The 18,193-nt window shown below is 41.7% G+C and overlaps 1 protein-coding gene across 1 annotated transcript in view; it reads right to left on the reverse strand.

Annotated features, from left to right (window-relative positions):
* GARRE1 (granule associated Rac and RHOG effector 1) overlaps window positions 1–18,193 on the reverse strand; it is a 55,141-nt gene that overhangs the window by 15,852 nt on the left and 21,096 nt on the right. The window contains exons 2-6 of the mRNA XM_081870463.1: window positions 7,593–8,912; window positions 2,982–3,188; window positions 1,979–2,119; window positions 1,581–1,676; window positions 1,307–1,468 (exon numbers count right to left, since the gene is read on the reverse strand). Of these exons, the coding sequence (XP_081726589.1) occupies window positions 1,307–1,468; window positions 1,581–1,676; window positions 1,979–2,119; window positions 2,982–3,188; window positions 7,593–8,075 (1,089 nt within the window). The 5' untranslated portion in view covers window positions 8,076–8,912. The remainder of the gene's footprint in view (window positions 1–1,306; window positions 1,469–1,580; window positions 1,677–1,978; window positions 2,120–2,981; window positions 3,189–7,592; window positions 8,913–18,193) is intronic.

The following is an 18,193-nucleotide window of genomic DNA, read 5'->3' on the forward strand; positions in this document are numbered from 1 at the left end:
ACACTCTGGTCCCAACCATCGGCCAAAGAAACAAGAGTCACCAACTGCTATTCAAGAGAAGAAGAACAAGGGAAGGTCATCCTGGCCCCAGCTGGATTATAAATAGCTCACCCACTTCCTTCTGGCCTTAAAGAACTGGCCTCCCTCCTACACTATCTCTCCACTTCCCTTCCATTGAGTGTGCCTTTGTAAGCCCAATAAGATATCCCAGCTGTTTTTAAAACCAATATGTCATTTTGGAAGACAACTGTCTGAAAAGAGGGATAAAATGATAGTAATTTTTTAAAAAAAATTTAGGACAATCCTGTTTGACGCTAACTTTTTATGGAACAATTCACCATGCTGAAGGTTCAAAACCTATCTTTGCAGGAAACCTCTTGCACCAAATAGTGGCCCAAATCCTCTATCATGAATCACAGTTCCCTTTTTTCAAGCCACTGAGCTGTGGCCGATTTCTTTCCATACTAAACCAGGCCAATCAATTCCATACACTGCAAAAATGTGGCTGACAAAGAACTAGATGCTCTGGAACAGGTAACTCCAGTGCAACAAGACTGTGCCAACATCATCATCATAGTTACAGCAGCTTAGAACTTTGCAAGGAGAGACTTTGCTCTTGGTTGTGGCCATATGTGAGGATCTGTCTTCTGTCTCTCTTCACCTCTTCAGAGAGAAGTGAGGAGGCACTTCATGACAAGCAGAATCAACATGTATACAGTCATACCTCATGTTATGTCTGCTTCAGGTTACGTTCTTTCAGGTTACATCCAGCAGCGACCCAGAAGTACCGGAAAGGGCTACTTCTGGGTTTCGCTGCTCACGCGTGCACAGAAACGCAAAATGAAATCACGCACATGCACAGAAGCAATGCTGGTTGCGCTCTTTTCATGTTGCGAATGGGCCTCCAGAATGGATCCCGTTCGCAACCAGAGGTACCACTGTACACAAAACAAGCCAGCATATGGAGGGGAAGGAGGAGCATTTAAGAAAACTGCCTCTAACTTTTGGAGAATGCTGCCAGTAAGCTTTAAGGAAACAAGACACAAAGCAGAAAAGATGCATCACCGGGGCTGTTAGTCCCTTCAGCCAGAAGGGCTACAATTGGCTGAATGTGACCATTAGCCTTTGGAACACAGTTTCGCTTGCAATCCAGTATCTTTTAAATACCAAAACACTAAATATTTACTGAATAAACTTGCTAAAGTGGGACAAGGTTTAAAATGCTTGCGTTGCATATCTATCAACACGGAGCTTGCTACCAACAAAGAAAATATTACTGGGTTTGATACAGATTTGGGGTACTTACCGTTTTGAGCTTCAGGTTATCTGCCGCCGACTCATTAAAGGATATTCCTTTTAGGAAGTGGGCACCTATCTGAACAGGAACTGTGGGGAGCTCACACTGAATGGGTTGAGAAGGGGTCTGTCTCCGGCCAGTCTGCTGGGCTTCAGCATCACTGCAACAGCCCTTTAGAGACAGAACACCAAAGCAATGTATCAGGGAGAAATCCATATGCAAGCAATTCAGCTTTATCTACAGTAAACATCTTTGCTGGAAGAAGATTGGGGGGGGGGTTTACCTGCAAACTGGCTTCAATAGATTTTGGGTTCAAGTGGAAGCCAGCCTTCATCGCATATTCACAGTGACCCAAACTTTCCAATGCAGCTTTATATGCCTGATATTAAATAGATAAATGTTTAATGCATCACATACCTGAATTTAAAACAACCACCACCCAATATCATCACAAAACCTTGCTAACCTAAAAGAGAAAATAACATCTTCCCCATGATCAATCACACCCTCCCTTAGCTGAGGGGGCAGCTAAAGCTTCCAGAATGTCAGCAGTCTCTGCTGTTGGCACAGAAGCTCTCATTAAAAAGGACTTGCTCAGCAGCAACCCTACTTAAGTCCTCAGACTGCCCTACATATTTTATTCCATACTCACCCAAATGGTGATATAAAGATATAACTAACCTGCAAAGCACTGTCTATTTTCAAGTTCAATTCTTTTAGCTGGTGCTCAGGAATTGCCACACTCTGGGAGCAGAAGAGTTGCTGGACCTCGATTCCAGCCAAACAGCCATCACAACCCCTTTCTCGTAGCCGTGATGTGGCCTTCAAAGAGGACACAAAAAACGGATAAGACAAAATAGCAGTGGCTCAAAAGTGGCAAAATAAACTTTTGAGCCCCACAGTCACTATGGTGAAAGCAAACAGGAAGGGAAGTGGGTTATTTAATTTAGGTTCAGAATTTAGTTAAAGTTCTCAATTTAATCATCAGATTTGTATGACTGATTTTTCATTGCAGGGGGAGATGCAGCAGGGGGACTGCAATCTTTTAAACAAACTTGTTAACAAACCCTCATTATGGTAGCCAGCACTACTGTCGAGGTGGGAGGGAGAACTTTGTGTATGTGGATTACTTTAATTAAATTAACAAATAATTACAGATACCAACACATTAAAAATACATATAAATGTTAAGATGAGTGTAAGCTGGGAATTATGCATGAAGGTAAGAGAATGTACAAAATTCAACCAATATATGCGCATTCCCTAATGCAGCTAGAGATACCACTTGACTTTACGGAGTACATTATACTCCCAACCTCATGGTGGCTTGCTGGAACCTCTAGCTTATCATTCTGTAGCCAAAGGCCTGATTTTCTGTAGAATTCTTCAGTCTTTTGGTAGTTTTAGAAACCAAAAGATTAGCAACACACAAGCTGCAAGTTACCACCACTATGAAAAGTAAAGCCACTTTGCCAGAACTAAATGTATGTTACCACTTTCAAGCCCTTGAGGGTTTTTTAAAGCTGCTTTGAGTTTTTTTCTTACAATCAAGCAGTATACATTTTTTATGAAATATAAATAAATAGGCTATGCTTGGGAGCTACCTAGCAGCACCTAGGTGGAGACAGAACACTGAATTTTGGACTGTTGACCAGATCCAGCAACACAGCAATTACATCTTTACCTCAGCCGCTCCTCTCCATGACCGCACAGCTTCTTCTAGCTCAATTGTGGGACTTGCACTGGATGTCTCAGCCATATTAGAATTCTTTCTTTCCTGAGCTACAGCTTCCGTAAAACATGAATGAGCCACTGGTTGGACCTTCTGCAATGCTTGGGATAAAAACTGAAAATGAACCTGCATCACTGTCAAGAAACATCGTCCAAGTACCTATGAAATTAAAAAAACAAAAACAAAAGGATATTCTTCCATTCAGTTATTTGCAAGTGTATTCTAGTGTTTGAACTAAATTTTCCCATGTGAAAATATCTAATTGACATTCATACAAATACATTATTACCCTACATCTAATCTAAAAATTAATAAAAGCACAAAATGAAGCAGTGGTTACTTACACTGAAGGCTCCATCCTGTGTGGCATATTGAGGGATCTAACTGAGTTGCCACTCCTCCCACACAATGACCTAAGTTAGTCATGTCCATTAATTTCAATGGGTCTACTCTGAGTAGAACTTAGTTGGCTACAACCCAGTATTTTGAGGATTCTGTGGTTAAATGCACTAGACACAATAACTGCAGTAAAGTACATTTGCTTGCCTCATTTTTGGAGTATGTAGCATGCACAAGCAGCCGTTCAGTCAGGCTATAAGAGAGGGAGACATGGGCCTCCACGGCCCCTTCCATCTAAAAGACCAGTAAATCACAGTTCTCTGTAACTAAGAGCTTGTTTCCCCACCCCTACCAATTCCTTTTCCTTTTGTGCCTTTTAGATTGTATACCCAAGGACAGAGACTGTATTATCATTGATAACTGTAACTTGCTCTACAGCCTGTTTCAGCTGAAGAGGGGGATAAAAATGCTTTAAATAAATTTAAATAAGTATTTCAATAAGGCAAATAGATATGTGACTTCTTTTTAGAATACGTTTCCCCTTTTAATAAATTCATTTACTGGCTGAGTTTGTCAAAATGCTAACAGCTAATTCTACTTAAGCAGAACTGCTGGTGGTAGTGGCTCCCCCTCCCTGCCCATTCCATCTAGTCTCCCTTCAGCATTCCTTTATGATTCGATCATTTCCCCTCTTTGTACAAAGTTTAAACTGAACAGTTTAGGTATGCCGACTGGCCTCTCCAGTGCAGTTTCCTTATTTTAAGAAGTATTCAGCTAGCATACACACACACACAGACACACACACGTAAAAAAAATATTGCAATGGTTAAGCCTGTCAATACGATTCTTATGGAAAGAATGACACTCTGATTCTGGGTTCTTACAGAATTCAGTTTATTTAGGCCAAGGGCTACTTGTCTCAAATTATTAGTAAAGCTTATTTTAAAAGTTGAAACTGATGAGACTCCAGAGCACACTCCAACAGAAAAACTCCTTTCTTCTGGGGGCCACTGGTTAAGGCAAACAGCAAGAACACATTTTTGCAGTACTGCAGACTATTTTGCAAGATTGCAGAAAGTACAACTCTAAAAAGTGATACAAAAACAAATCTACTGTGTTGGTTCCCTTTCTAAAACATTATAACTAAAGGGGGTGGGGGGCAGCAGTGGTGTAGACTGGTATGGTTTAAGAGCCAGCCTCTGTGCTCACCATCCATACCTAACACAGGTGAAGGGAGTTGTTCTCACATTTACACAAAAGCCTGGATAACATAATCAACAAATGGAAGAAACTGCTGCTGCTTCTCACTTCCACCAAACTGCAGCACAAACAAGAACTCAGGGGCAGGGATGTAGGGCTAGGAGTCTCCCCTATCTAAAATGTTGGGAAGCTGCTCTCAGTAGTAGAAGACTGAGCTAAATGCAATGGTCTGACTCAGTACCAGGCAGATTTCTGTGTTCCTGTGCTGCTGAACAAAGCAGATTTGTGGACACCAGCTAAAGTGTCCATTGAGTGTTTTATAATGTAACAATATAGAACTAGGATGAAATTCTCTCTGCTTCTTTTCCATCTCAAGGTCAATTTTATTATCTGTTACACAATCTGAATTGTGACACATGTGTGTTCACATACATTTTTGGCTCCATATGTAAGCAATGGATGTATCCTGGGGCCTGGATTTCTGCAGCATACTGGTATAGTGCTTGCCTCAAACTTTGTGCTGTGCATTCTGGGAACAGGCAGTACTGATACTGTGTACCTGAAAATTTTATAACATGTCATGCAGCCCCAATTTAAAAAGACAACCCTGTAAGGGCTTTTGAATGTCATCATCTTGCTTACAACATGCTACCAAGAGAAAATAATAGGGAAGTAGGTGAACACTCTTGGGGGCAGCTTTAGACATCATGCAGGTCAGAAGCATAAATGACTTGCACTCGTGACTGTCATTCAAAGCTGCAAGATGCACGTATTTTGCATCACTACTTTCCCCCTCCAGGGGGTGGAGACAGACAGACACATCTCCAGGCTTTGGACAAGTCATGGAAATGTTGTGATACAAGCGAGTACAAATGAGATATTTCTGCCTCATGCCACATTGAAATACACCCTAAGAAACAACAGAGGCTTAGCAGGACAAAAGCTGCTTTTAACAGTGTTTATCACTTCTATCTAGTTGAGAAATGAGTGTGCCAGTGTGGTGACTGGAGTGCTGAAGACCCATATTCAAAACCCCACTCAGACATGAAGCTGTTCTCTAACAGCAAAAGCCCACCAACAGGTTGAAAAACTTGTATGTATATTTAGTTGAGCCAAAAGAATGTCCTGCATCTGACTACTTATGCATGTCCTGTACAGATGGCAAAGTAGCACATGTGACACAAGCAACTGCAGCTATGCAACCAAAATAAAGTGACACCTGTCTTTTTTACTTACTGCAGAAATACTTAAAGGCAAGACGATGTGACAGGAACACACACACAAAACCCCTCAAGATGTAGCTAACAATGGCAATCCTACTGGATAATTCAGCTAAGCTCACTTTCTTAAAAACACAAAATCCTTTTTCAAAACACATCAGCCAGAGCACAAGTCAGCTGATATGGGAGAAAGTGCTCTGAGATATCTAGGTTCAAACTGTTTGGGGCTTTAAAACGAAACACTAGCGCCCTAAATTTGGCTCAGAGGTGGACATGTAGCAAGTGATCCCCTTCTAAAACTTTGCAGATATGATTGGAATGATCTTCCCCAATTAAATTCCTAGCAGCTGTATTCTGAGCTGACTGTTGCTTCTAGGCAGTTTTCAAAGGCTGCCTCCAAAGGCATCCTGGCACCCTACTCTTCTAGAGGATTATGACTCTGTCAATAACAGGTTGAATCCACACCCCCCCGCCCTGAACCAAAAACCCCCACATACCCACAACACCTCTATCTTGTTGGGACTGAGCTGCAGCTTATTAACACTCAATTGCAAATTCTAGACTACAGCTCAGCACTTCCACTACCTCACCTGACTAGGAGAAACACAGCATACTGAAAGCACTCTCTTCCAAATTCCCAGATGGCTTTCCCCAATGGCTTCATATAGATATCAAACAGCATAGGAGACAAGATGGAATCCTGCAGGACAAAGCCAGCCATGCTAACTAGAAACTTCCCAAGGGCATTCAGGAATACATTGGATTCCGTAAGCCTCCAAAAGTGTGTCATGTTCCTGAATCTCCATCCTGAATCTCCATGCTTGTATTTTTAAACTCATTGCTCCTTTGAATGCCTAAGCTATCCATTAAGTGAATGGACTCTGCAGTACCATAGTTACATTTAGCTATACTCACCATGGTGCTTCAAAGATTAGATATCGGTTAAATGGGTTTTTACACCACTCTTCAATAAAGGCTTTCCAATCAGACACAATAATCAATAGTGGTTTTTGAACGGTACCTGTGCTTATTTTATATACATTTAAGCTGCAATGTAATTCTCAAATACTTTATTTCCCTCTGAACTTACTGTTTACATTTTTCTTTCCTATGTGTGTGTATACCTTGCCAACAAAAGATCACACTCTAGTCATCTGATGAAGTGGACTCTAGTCCACAGTTGTGTTTAAGATTCCACAAAACACTGTACATTTAAACGGCTGCTTCTCTTGTGTATATGAGGATTTTTTTCTCAGATTATTAGATAAGATATTGCAATATACCATATCAATTCAATTTTTTGTTTTAAAAATATAAGGCTGTCACTGTCATTTTAAGACACCAGGCAGACAATAAGAAAGGTGCAGATGTATAATTAATACTTTTTCTATCTTCACTAAAACAGCACAAAAATGGAATGGGCTCCTCCACATGTTGTTGGACTTCAATAATACAATTGAACCTCTGTTTACCTAACCCTCTGGTTACGTAAACTTTGGGATGCATGCGTGGCAAACCTGGAAGTATTTTACCGGGTTTCGCCACGCGTGCATGTGCAGAAGCAGTCCTCGAGTTGCAGAAACCTTGGGATCCGACCGGACCTCCGGAACGAATCCTATCCACAACCAGAGGTACCACTGTACTTGTCCACTGGCTGTGCTCACTGAAGCTGACGGGGAGTCCAACAGCATCTGGGAGGACCACATGTTCCCTATCCCTGGCTTAAACCTTCTCTGCAGGTCTTGCAGATATCAGGCAATTTAAGGAGATGGATAGAAAATCAGTGATATCAGTGTTAACTCACCTCAATGTCCTGTAGGCTGAATTCCTTTTGATCTTTAAAGTTCGCTGCTCCAGCACTCAGTTCCATGAGCATTTTTGCTATTTCTGGTTTTATTGCTGCTGTGAGTCGACTTGCTGCTTCCATGACATGTTCCTGCACGTCTTTCAGTTGCATAGCTGCCTTAGAATAGTGCGAGTTCCGAAATACACTGCTGAAAAGATCTGTAAGGAACGCGCTTGCACGGCAAAATACATTGAGTGCATCCAGATATTTGGAGATTCCCTGCTGGATGTCTGCAATTGGAGTCGCATGGTTGCAGCCGCCAGCAGCAGCCGGAGAAATCAGAGGGGATGTGGTGGCTGGAGATGCTAAAGGTGCACTCAGAGTCTTGCCTAGTTCTGGCACTTGATACTGCTGGTGTTGCTGCACCTTTTGCTTGGACCCGCCAAGCAAAAAGCGCCGCTTGTAGTCCATTTTACTTTCTTGTGCACTGCAGCAATACATAAGGAAGTACTTGACCAAAGGTTCCTTGAATTAACAATCCCTCCTCTTGAATTGCTCCCTTGGAAATAGATCTATGTGTAGCAGTAGTAGAGTATGCACATAATTTTCATAGGAGGCATTTCAAAAACAAAAAAGATAGGTAATTTGTGTCAGCAGTGAGAAAGGCAGCAGGTTTACTGTCTTTGTATTATTCAGTGTTCAAATGCAGCACTGCTGCTATTACAAACTATAATTGTAAAAGCTAGCTATGATAGTTTTTTAAAAATACTTTATTTTCCACTTAGCATTCTATTGTGTGCACTCAAGATACAATTTCAAAGCAGGGGGCAAAACAAAACAAAAAAACCAAAACAATCTGTTGCAGTTTTCCTGCCAACACATTTTTGACACCTGACGTTAACATTAATTTACACTGAAGGAACTTAATTTTTCTCAAAGTAATATAATAGTTAGAAACTGCTTCAAATAGTATTAGGAGGGGATGAGCAAAATCACTGTTCAACAGTGATTGTTAACAGAGACGTCTTTCTTTGAAGAGCCACTGAGCCTTCACATCAGCAGATTTAACAGCTTCTTGGTTTGACAGAGCCCGTCAGTCAAATCCGTTTGAATTTCCCATCTTAATACTGAAAAAAATATGGAAATTTGTTTCCTGGAGACTTTGCAAGTACACATTATTCAGAAAAACTGTTTTGTTTTATTGCAAGTCTTTCCACCTTTCCTTCCGTGTGCTGAGGTAGTTTCCTTTTAACATTAATGAGTAGTGCTTTCAGGGAGCTTCTCTCGATTGTAGAGCCCAAAGGATGCAGAAATGTATTTAAGGCCTCTAGGTCATTCCTAAGCAGGGGGAAAAAACAGGAAAAGATTATAGGTAAGTGAACTGTTTTATTTAAGATGGTTCAAAAGCTTCAGCTAGTGCACAATGCAGCAGTCAGGTTGCTCACAGTGACAAGACAGTCTGAGCATATTGCACCAACTGCATTGGCTGCCAATTAGTTTCTGGGCCTGATTGAAAGTGCTGGTTTTGACCTATAAATCCTTAAATGGTTCAGGACCGCAATACCTTAAGTACCGTCTCTCCCCATAGAAACCCATCCCAGACACGGCGTTCATCATCGGAGGCCCTTCTTTGTGTGCCTCCTCCATCTGAGGTCTGGAGGGGGGCAATACGAGGGCCTTTTTTGCAGTGGCTTCCCTTTGTGGAATGTTCTCCCTAGGGAGGTTCGCCTGGCACCTTCATTATATATATTTTAGGTGCCCGGTAAAAACGACCCTCTTCAACGAGGGCTTTGGCTTATTAATATTCTACAGCATTTAAAATGTGTCTGTGGGAGTGGGGTATTGTTTTGCTGTTTTGTTTTATTTATTTTCATGTTTTTATCCTGTATTTTATTCTGTGAACCGCCCTGGGATGTTATAAAAAAGGTGGTATATTAATCAATCAATCAAACAAACAAAACTAACTACCGGGATAGCTAGCTAACTAAATGAGTAGAATTAGATTAAGGATACAAGGAAGGGTGGAGGCGCTGGTGCAGGCCAATATTTGGCCACTCTGTGATCCAGCAGAATGCTTTATTTATTTACTGAATTTATATCTTGCCCTTCCTCCCAAAGGAGCCCAAGTTGACAAACAGATCCACAATTTAAAAACAAAAACAAAGCAAATACTGGCGTTTTGTTTTTTGTTTTACTACTCCTGCAGTTCAACTAAAGAAAGAGTAGGTGAAAGAAGGCTAAATTACTTCAAATACTGCAAAATATGTATTTCTCCCTCCTTCAGCTGGGGTTTTGTTTTTAAAGAAGGGAACTCCAATAATGAATTTTATAGACAGCTAAAAGATTGTGATAAAAAGCTGCTTCTTTTGCTGGCTTGCCATGCTCACAACAAATAGCCAAAGGCTGCTCTTTTATGAATATTTTTCAACAGCACTACTGACATTAGTCTTTCGAAACCACTTTAATGGAAAGGTATGAACTCTCCCCTTCACCATCTATAATATACTCCACCTCAGATTTAATTTAATTTAATTTAATGGATTTATACGCAGCCTCAATAAAGTGGCTTACAATATTTTAAAATACAAATCCATTTCACGCAACCTTTTAACACAGTCAGTACAGTGGATGCTCGGATTGTGAACGTGCACACACGCGGGTTGCGATTCGGTGCTTCTGCACATGTGCGATTGCCAAAACCCAGAAGTAACCTGTTCTGGTACTTTCGGGTTTCGGCGGGTCCGTAACCCGAAAAAACGCAACCTGAAGTGTCTGCAACCCAAGGTATGACTGTAATAAATATTAAAATTATCAAAATCAGGATAAAATAAATTAGGCATACCCACCCTAATCAAAAGCTTTTGAAAAAATATAGGCTTTTAAAGCCTTCTTAAATACTGAGAGAAATGGTGCCTTCAGGCTCTTTGTATTTGTTCTCCATAACTTCAGAACCACCATCAGAAGGTCCAGTTATCAACCCTCATCAGTCTAATTGCCTTTACTGGCAGGCACTAAAGCAAGGAAGCCCTTCTAGATCTTAAGGTATGGGTCAAACAATACAAGATGATGGTGTCTCTCTGCAACACACACAGTGTTTTAGAAACAAATTATTTAAGTGGTGTACTTCCCAAAGTAATCACTATAAGAGAACCCCTATTGCAAACTGACAACATTTTGGGATGGCATCACTTCATAACATCTTTCAACAAATAGAATGTTAGTAAGCATCTCATGACATCACATCATCACAGCTGATCAGTCTAGGGGTTTCTACTATTGTTAATGCATTATCTTAAAAATGAACCAGTTATTTTTATTTCTTCATTTTCATGCAATTCTTCAGACCACATATATTTCTGTTTCACATTTACAATTGTTAGCCTTTTATACCAAGCCAACTTCCTCTGATTGTGTTGATGCAAATGGGTTTTTCTAACACTTAGCTACTGTAATAAAATATATGTAACTTGGAATAATTTAGAAAAATCAAACAAAAACACAAATCACAAAAATCTAGAATGCATCACACAACTTTTGTAGTATTTTCTGCATGTACTTGCAAGGTTAGGAATGAAATAGCAGTAAGTAAATAAATAAAGTATGAATACGAGCATAGCAGTGCTTAATAGGTCTTATCTGCAACGACCACAAACAAAATGCTTAGAAACAACCATACAAAACAAATAGCCAAAAAGTTGGGACAGGACTTATATGCATGTAGCTGTAATAGATAAACTTCATGACAAATATTAAAAGGTAGCTGCCAACATTAATCACATCATTACAAGTAAAAAAGGAAGGCATCGACATCAAGGTTTCCCAAATGTGATGAAGAATGCCCATCTATTTGTAAATCATCCTGGGATTTTGTTCAGACAGGATAACAATCTCTACACAAGATCGCAATTGATCTTCCCCTCTAAATTATATAGCAGATTTGTCAGAGTATTCATTTCAGCTACCTTCAAATCTCTCAATTGTTCTTACATATAAAGTGAACCTTTAGATTTTGCTGTTCAGCAATAATTTTTTTTTGCTGCTAATAATATATTATAAATAAGTGCTTTATGCTTCACCAAGATGGTTCATTTAGACTTCTACTAAGAAGCATTTCCAGGTTTTACTAAATTTAGGCACGCCCTATCCACCATCCCTATTCCCTGTTTCTGGAGATTATTATCCACCCAGACTGGCTGGGGCAACCCAGTCAGATTGTTGTTGTTACTGCTGCTGCTACAGCAGCAGCAGCAGCAGCAGCAGACTGCTCTTTCGTTATTATGTACAAGACTCCTCAATATGGAAGGTTATGCCTGAGGATACGGACTCTAAACATCTCAGGTCCAAGCCATGATTCAATTCCACAATGTGTTTGCTTGGTGAAAACTGGGTTTCTGTATAAGAAGTTCCAGTTTAAGAAATACACATTACACACAACATTAACTATTTCTTCTCTGCTTGGACAACAAAGGGTTCTCAAACACTACGACAAAGCAAAATCAACACTTGCTTATCCTCAGCCCTGAAGACAGCAGACACGCATGCCTAGGGTAGGTTTTAAAATTGCCAAAGAAAAGTCTTCTGTGAAGCTAAGAGTCTAAAAAGTCAAGGTTGCTGGGAGACAGCACTGCGTTCTATAACAAGGAGTCAACACAAGGCAAATAAAACCACTGCTTTAGATTTTAATCACAAAGATATAAAACCAAACTTCTAATTTTCTAATTCATAGTTCTACTGATAAACTATGCATGGTAATTGCGTGCTGTAACAACAAAAACAGATACAATTTCAATCTGACTTTTATAACTGAAAGAATATTTGTGGGCAGGAGAATCTGCTTTGATTTAAGTGCCATGTACAGATATGCTTAGGTTGGGACTCGCAAAGTCGGAAACCTCTGCAGAAAACTCTGAAACCTCTGCAGAAGAGGGGGAACAATCAACATATTTCATCCCCAAAAGCTTATGGATCCTGGTGTATTCCAGATGTCTTATAGAGGATTTTCCATTGACATGTCTAGCAGTCCAGAACAGTAAAAAAGCAAAAAAAAACCATGCAGAAGAATATGCTCTACCAATTTCAAATCCTTCATAAAATTACAGATGATGAAGAATGCAAGGGAATATTGGCTGCATCTATTCTAAGAATCCAAGCTGCACCATTTTTTTTTATAATGGGGAAAGGAGGAAACAAAAAAAAAAGAGGTGGAAAAGCACAATTTCCAAACCCACCCAGCCAAGTGTACTATGGTAAAAGCTATTTTCTCTGTGTGTGAACCATTAGGATCTGTTGAGACCTCTCCTGGGCACTGGTATCACCTGAACATGCCTAGGGAAGATGGGTGTAGGAGTTGCTCTCAGGACGAACAGCTTCCCACACACGTGTTATGAAAAGCCACCTGCCAGTGCAGTTTGAACCCCCTCCTTGATCAAGCTATACAAAGACATCCCTGCCTTGGGTCTGCAGACATGACAGAAAACAGCATGCAGAATGAATGCTCTGCAAACAAGACAAAGAGCCATTTTCTTTTCCTGTACATTCGCCAAAATAAATGGGAGCTGTACAAGCGTAGTGTTATGCACTCATAAAGTTCCTATGAGGCACTGGCTTGGGCTGGATCCCAACTTGTTTGAGCAGAACCCCCCCCCCTCCCCGCTCCAGCCAACATTATCTGAGCCACATGAACTGGGTCTAAAATAAGATCTTGAAGTCAAAACACTTTGGATCCTACATCACCTGAAGCAGGCACTTCATGGATTGGTTTCTCCTGTAACAGCTGGGCAGAGGAAGTCTTAACGCCTGCCATCCAATGTGCTGTGCTGCTAGCACAGGGTGGTCCAATGTGCGGCCTTCAAGGCTTTTTTGTGGCCCTCAGCAACATTTGATACACCCCCCACTCCAAAGCAGGGTTGAGGACTCTGACAGGGTCCTAGGTTCCTCCATCCTCCTTACCAAAGCATAGCTAGCGCCTTCCCAGCTTTGGGAAGGAGGTCGGAGGGATCTAGGGCCCTGTAAGAGCCTCATGCCTCCTTCCCCAAACTCAGCACCTCACTTAGCTGGCTTGGGAAGGCAGTGGGAAGACTTGGGGGAAGGGCACCAAATTTTGGCCTCGTTCTCTGCCCCCACACGACAAAGCAGTGTGTCAAAGTACTCTTGTAACCCACTTGGTATGAAAAGTTGGACTGCCCTGTGCTAGCACAAAGGCCAAGGCAGTTAGGAAAGATGTAATTGCCCATTTAAGAGTTATTCTAGCCTGATATTCTGATCCATTTAGGTCTGGTAAGAAGCAGAGGATGAAATTACATATTTGCATATATTTTTCTTTATTGCAAGTCGCTTGGAGACAGTTGGGTGACAAGTGACTAATAAGTTTAATAAACTAATTAATATAAAAATCAGTAGATCCATGCAGGCTACCAAGTAAAAAAGCAAGTCATTGCTGGCATAAACCATTGCCAAAAGTCCAGTCCTCCAACCGCTTTGTCTTGATTTTCCAAGCAGCCACATCCCATTCCTATCTCCAAACAGACCACAACAGAAGATCCTACTCTGGTGCTGCTGTAATATACTGCCCAGAAAAAAATGCTTTTAATTCTGTCTGAGGACTCATGATTCCAGCAGCCTCAATGCCTGGGCCTTATGAAAAACCCCAGAATTATCAGGATCAAGATCATTAGATGCAGCAACAACTATAGTCAATATCCCGCACACAAGCTTTCTGATACCCACTTCGTTAAGGGTACTAAAATACTCTTTTATGAATAATTAATGCTTGAATTAGCTCCCTCCCTGTACCCTCCCCAGCCATTGACTTTTGTATTGTGTCTGTTAAGACTATAAACCCACTAGGACTTAAAAAAACAACAACTTTGTAGAGCATCTATAAAATTTTTGCACACATTCAAAACTCCAAATTTCTCCCTTTAGCAGAATGCTCTCACAATACCCCATGTAGTGCTAACATCCTATCCTCATGTTATGGACAGCAAGAGCTTTGCTTTCAGGGTGGAGAAATATTCATGCTCTCTTGTTAACAAGCTGCACAGCACCCCTGGAGAAACAGAATACTCACTTTTGCTGCAGGAAAAAAGGGTAGCTTTATTGTTCGGAACTCTGAAAAATGCATAGGATGCATGAGCACCCTGGTAATTGAAAAGTGCTATGCAATGGCACTCAGTCTCTGTACAGATATTTTTTTTAGATCCGAACATAAAGATTCAAATAAAAATGGATGTCGACTCTCCACCATTAAGTTTCTTCTGAGTTCTTTCAACCATATTTTGTATATAAAACCATATACAGGGGACACAATGTTCAATTTTTCTGGAACTTCACAAAAATTTGAATGAGGAGAGAAAGGCTAGTAATAGAGACAAGCTTCCTTGTCTGACACCACAAATATATGTGCAGAAAAATAACAAATTTCATTTGTAAAAAATGAAATTTTTGAGCAGCTTAGGTGAGGTGAACACATTAGCTTAGTAGGACTTGCATTCCACTCATTTAGAAGGCTGAGTAACATTCTGAACAGAGCACAAGGCTCTCTCAAAGCACTCCATTATACTCTCGGTCGTGGGGAATGCCAGTCATAACTCATTTGGAGAAAATTTCAAGAGCCTGGCAACACAAGTTGAAGTTGGAAAATGTCTTGGAAGGCCTTGGTTTTTCATACTATTCTGACCTGTTTCTCTACATAATAAAAGAATCCACACACTCAAAACACACATCGGAAGAAAGCTTCCCATAAGAATCAGCGTGGCTTACAAAAGGGAACGTGAGAAAAGCTTCATGCAAGGTCTAAAAATCACTAGCTTACTAAATTATAGCCAAAGAGTGACTTAGCTGATGTACAAAAAATTCTTTAAGATTTCAGTAATATTCCAAATCTAGAAGAGAGCAGGCTTTTCTGCCAGTTTCAACAGTGTGGCATTATGAATGAGATTTAATGGCAGGGAGAAAGAGTGGGAAGGCAAAATAATGCTACTTGTGTCTGTGTCCCTCAACAGATTGCAATCATAGTTGAATCAAACTTCAAGTAGTCAGCAGCCAGGACTCAAGAACATTCTGAACTCATATCAAGAACACACATTCATCAAGCGCACTTGACAGCCATCAGGCTTCCCCATTTATAGTCCCCTGGTCCTAATCCCCCTAATCATACACCTTAACTGGTTTCTTCTGTGTGAATTGGAAACACAAGCAGAGGGCTTATGCACTGAAGCTGCTCATAACTAATCATGTTATATTAACTGTTTGACTGTACTAGTGCAGAGCAGGAACTAAATATTGAACAAAGACTCCCTGCACACTCTTAACTAGCATGTGAGGGAAAAGGCAAGGGAAATACTTCTGCCTTACATGTTAGTTTTATATGTGTACTAGCTTTGAGGGGGCTTGTTTCATAGAATTATAGAGTCGGAAGGGACCACGAGGGTCATCTAGTCAACTCTCTGCAAAGCAGGATTGTTTTTGCCCAGCATGGGCCTTGAACCCACAACTCTATGAGTCTCATTTTTGTGCATTTAAATGTTTTGTGTTTTTTTTAATGTGGGGGAGCATTCAGTCCTGACCCTACAATCTGATGTTGTATATAGTCCAGAAACTGATACATCACAAGACATTGCTGATCATGTGCTTTGCCACTCAAAGCAAAGCAGCTGAAGTGCGTAAGAATGGAGGGGGGGGGCAGCTCTGCCAAAAACTCTTCACTAGGCAGGGCATGGGAAAGAGATGCCTGCCCATGTTTCAACAATTGTATGCAGAATAAGGAGAAAACTCTGCCCAAGTCACACTCAGAAAGAGAAAAAAGGGTGTAATAATAATAATAATTTATTATTTGTACCTCGCCCATCTGGCTGGGTTTCCCCAGCCACTCTGGGCGGCTTCCATAGAAACCAAAAATACACTAAAATATCACACATTAAAAACTTCCCTGAACAGGGCTGCCTTAAGATGTCTTCTGAATGTAAGGTAGTTATTTATCGCTTTGACATCTGATGGGAGGGCGTTCCACAGGGTGAGCGCCACTACCGAGAAGGCCCTCTGCCTGGTTCCCTGTAGCTTTGCTTCTCGCAATGAGGGAACCGCCAGAAGGCCCTCGACGCTGGACCTCAGCGTCCGGGCAGAAAGATGGGGGTGGAGACGCTCCTTCAGGTATACTGGGCCGAGGCCGTTTAGGGCTTTAAAGGTCAACACCAGCACTTTGAATTGTGCTCGGAAACGTACTGGGAGCCAATGTAGGTCTTTCAAGACCGGTGTTATGTGGTCTCGGCGGCTGCCCCCAGTCACCAGTCTAGCTGCCGCATTCTGGATTAGTTGTAGTTTCCGAGTCACCTTCAAAGGTAGCCCCACGTAGAGCGCATTGCAGTAGTCCAAGCGGGAGATAACCAGAGCATGCACCACTCTGGCGAGACAGTCCGCGGGCAGGTAGGGTCTCAGCCTGCGTACCAGGTGCAGTTGGTAGACAGCTGCCCTGGATACAGAAGTGACCTGCGCCTCCATGGACAGTTGTGAGTCCAAAATGACTCCCAGGCTGTGCACCTGGTCCTTCAGAGGCACAGTTACCCTATTCAGGACCACGGAGTCCTCCACACCAGCCCGCCCCCTGTCCCCCAAAAACAGTACTTCTGTCTTGTCAGGATTCAACTTCAATCCATTAGCCGCCATCCATCCTCCAACCGCCTCCAGGCACTCACACAGGACCTTCACCGCCTTCACTGGTTCTGATTTAAAAGAGAGGTAGAGCTGGGTATCATCTGCATATTGATGGACACCCAGTCCAAACCCCCTGATGATCTCTCCCAGGAGCTTCATATAGATGTTAAAAAGCATGGGGGAGAGGACGGAACCCTGAGGCACCCCACAAGTGAGGGCCCAGGGGTCTGAACACTCATCCCCCACCACCACTTTCTGAACACGGACCAGGAGGAAGGAGTGAAACCACTGTATAACAGTGCCCCCAGCTCCCAGCCCCTCTAGACGGTCCAGAAGGATGTTATGGTCGATTGTATCAAAGGCCGCTGAGAGATCCAGCAGAACTAGGAAACAACTCTCACCTTTATCCCTAGCTCGCCGGAGATCATCAACCAGCGCGACCAAGGCAGTTTCAGTCCCATGATGAGGCCCAAATCCCAATTGGAAGGGATCCAAATGGTCCGCATCCTCCAGGCGTGCCTGGAGTTGTTCAGCAACCACGCGCTCAATCACCTTGCCCAAGGTGTAGCATCCTTTGCCTGCATCTCTGACTGTGCAGCAAGTGTTAGTGTGCAGAGACAATGTTGTCAACCCTTCAGCTGTTGTCCAATTCAAAAATACAGCTCCTTTCTAAAATTAGTTGCCAACCAAGTAAGACACTGAGCTTTGGGGTTTCAATTACACTGATGCACTTTAAACAAGGCTGCATCTATTCTGCATTTCCCCACTCTTCCAAATTCTGCACCAAAACAATCCAAATTCTACAATCATATTCAAATTAGTGTGCTCACATAATACAGACATTTATAATTTTTCCAACAACAACAAAAAATAGTACAGGCTAAGGGAAGGGTTAACGAAAAAGATTTGATTAGGAGGGATAAGAGGGTCTCAAATTAGCAGCCATTACTGGACAAAGGAATGAAGTC

Source organism: Podarcis erhardii (genome assembly GCF_964252035.2).
Source record: "Podarcis erhardii genome assembly, chromosome: 7".
Taxonomy (NCBI): Eukaryota; Metazoa; Chordata; class Lepidosauria; order Squamata; family Lacertidae; genus Podarcis; species Podarcis erhardii.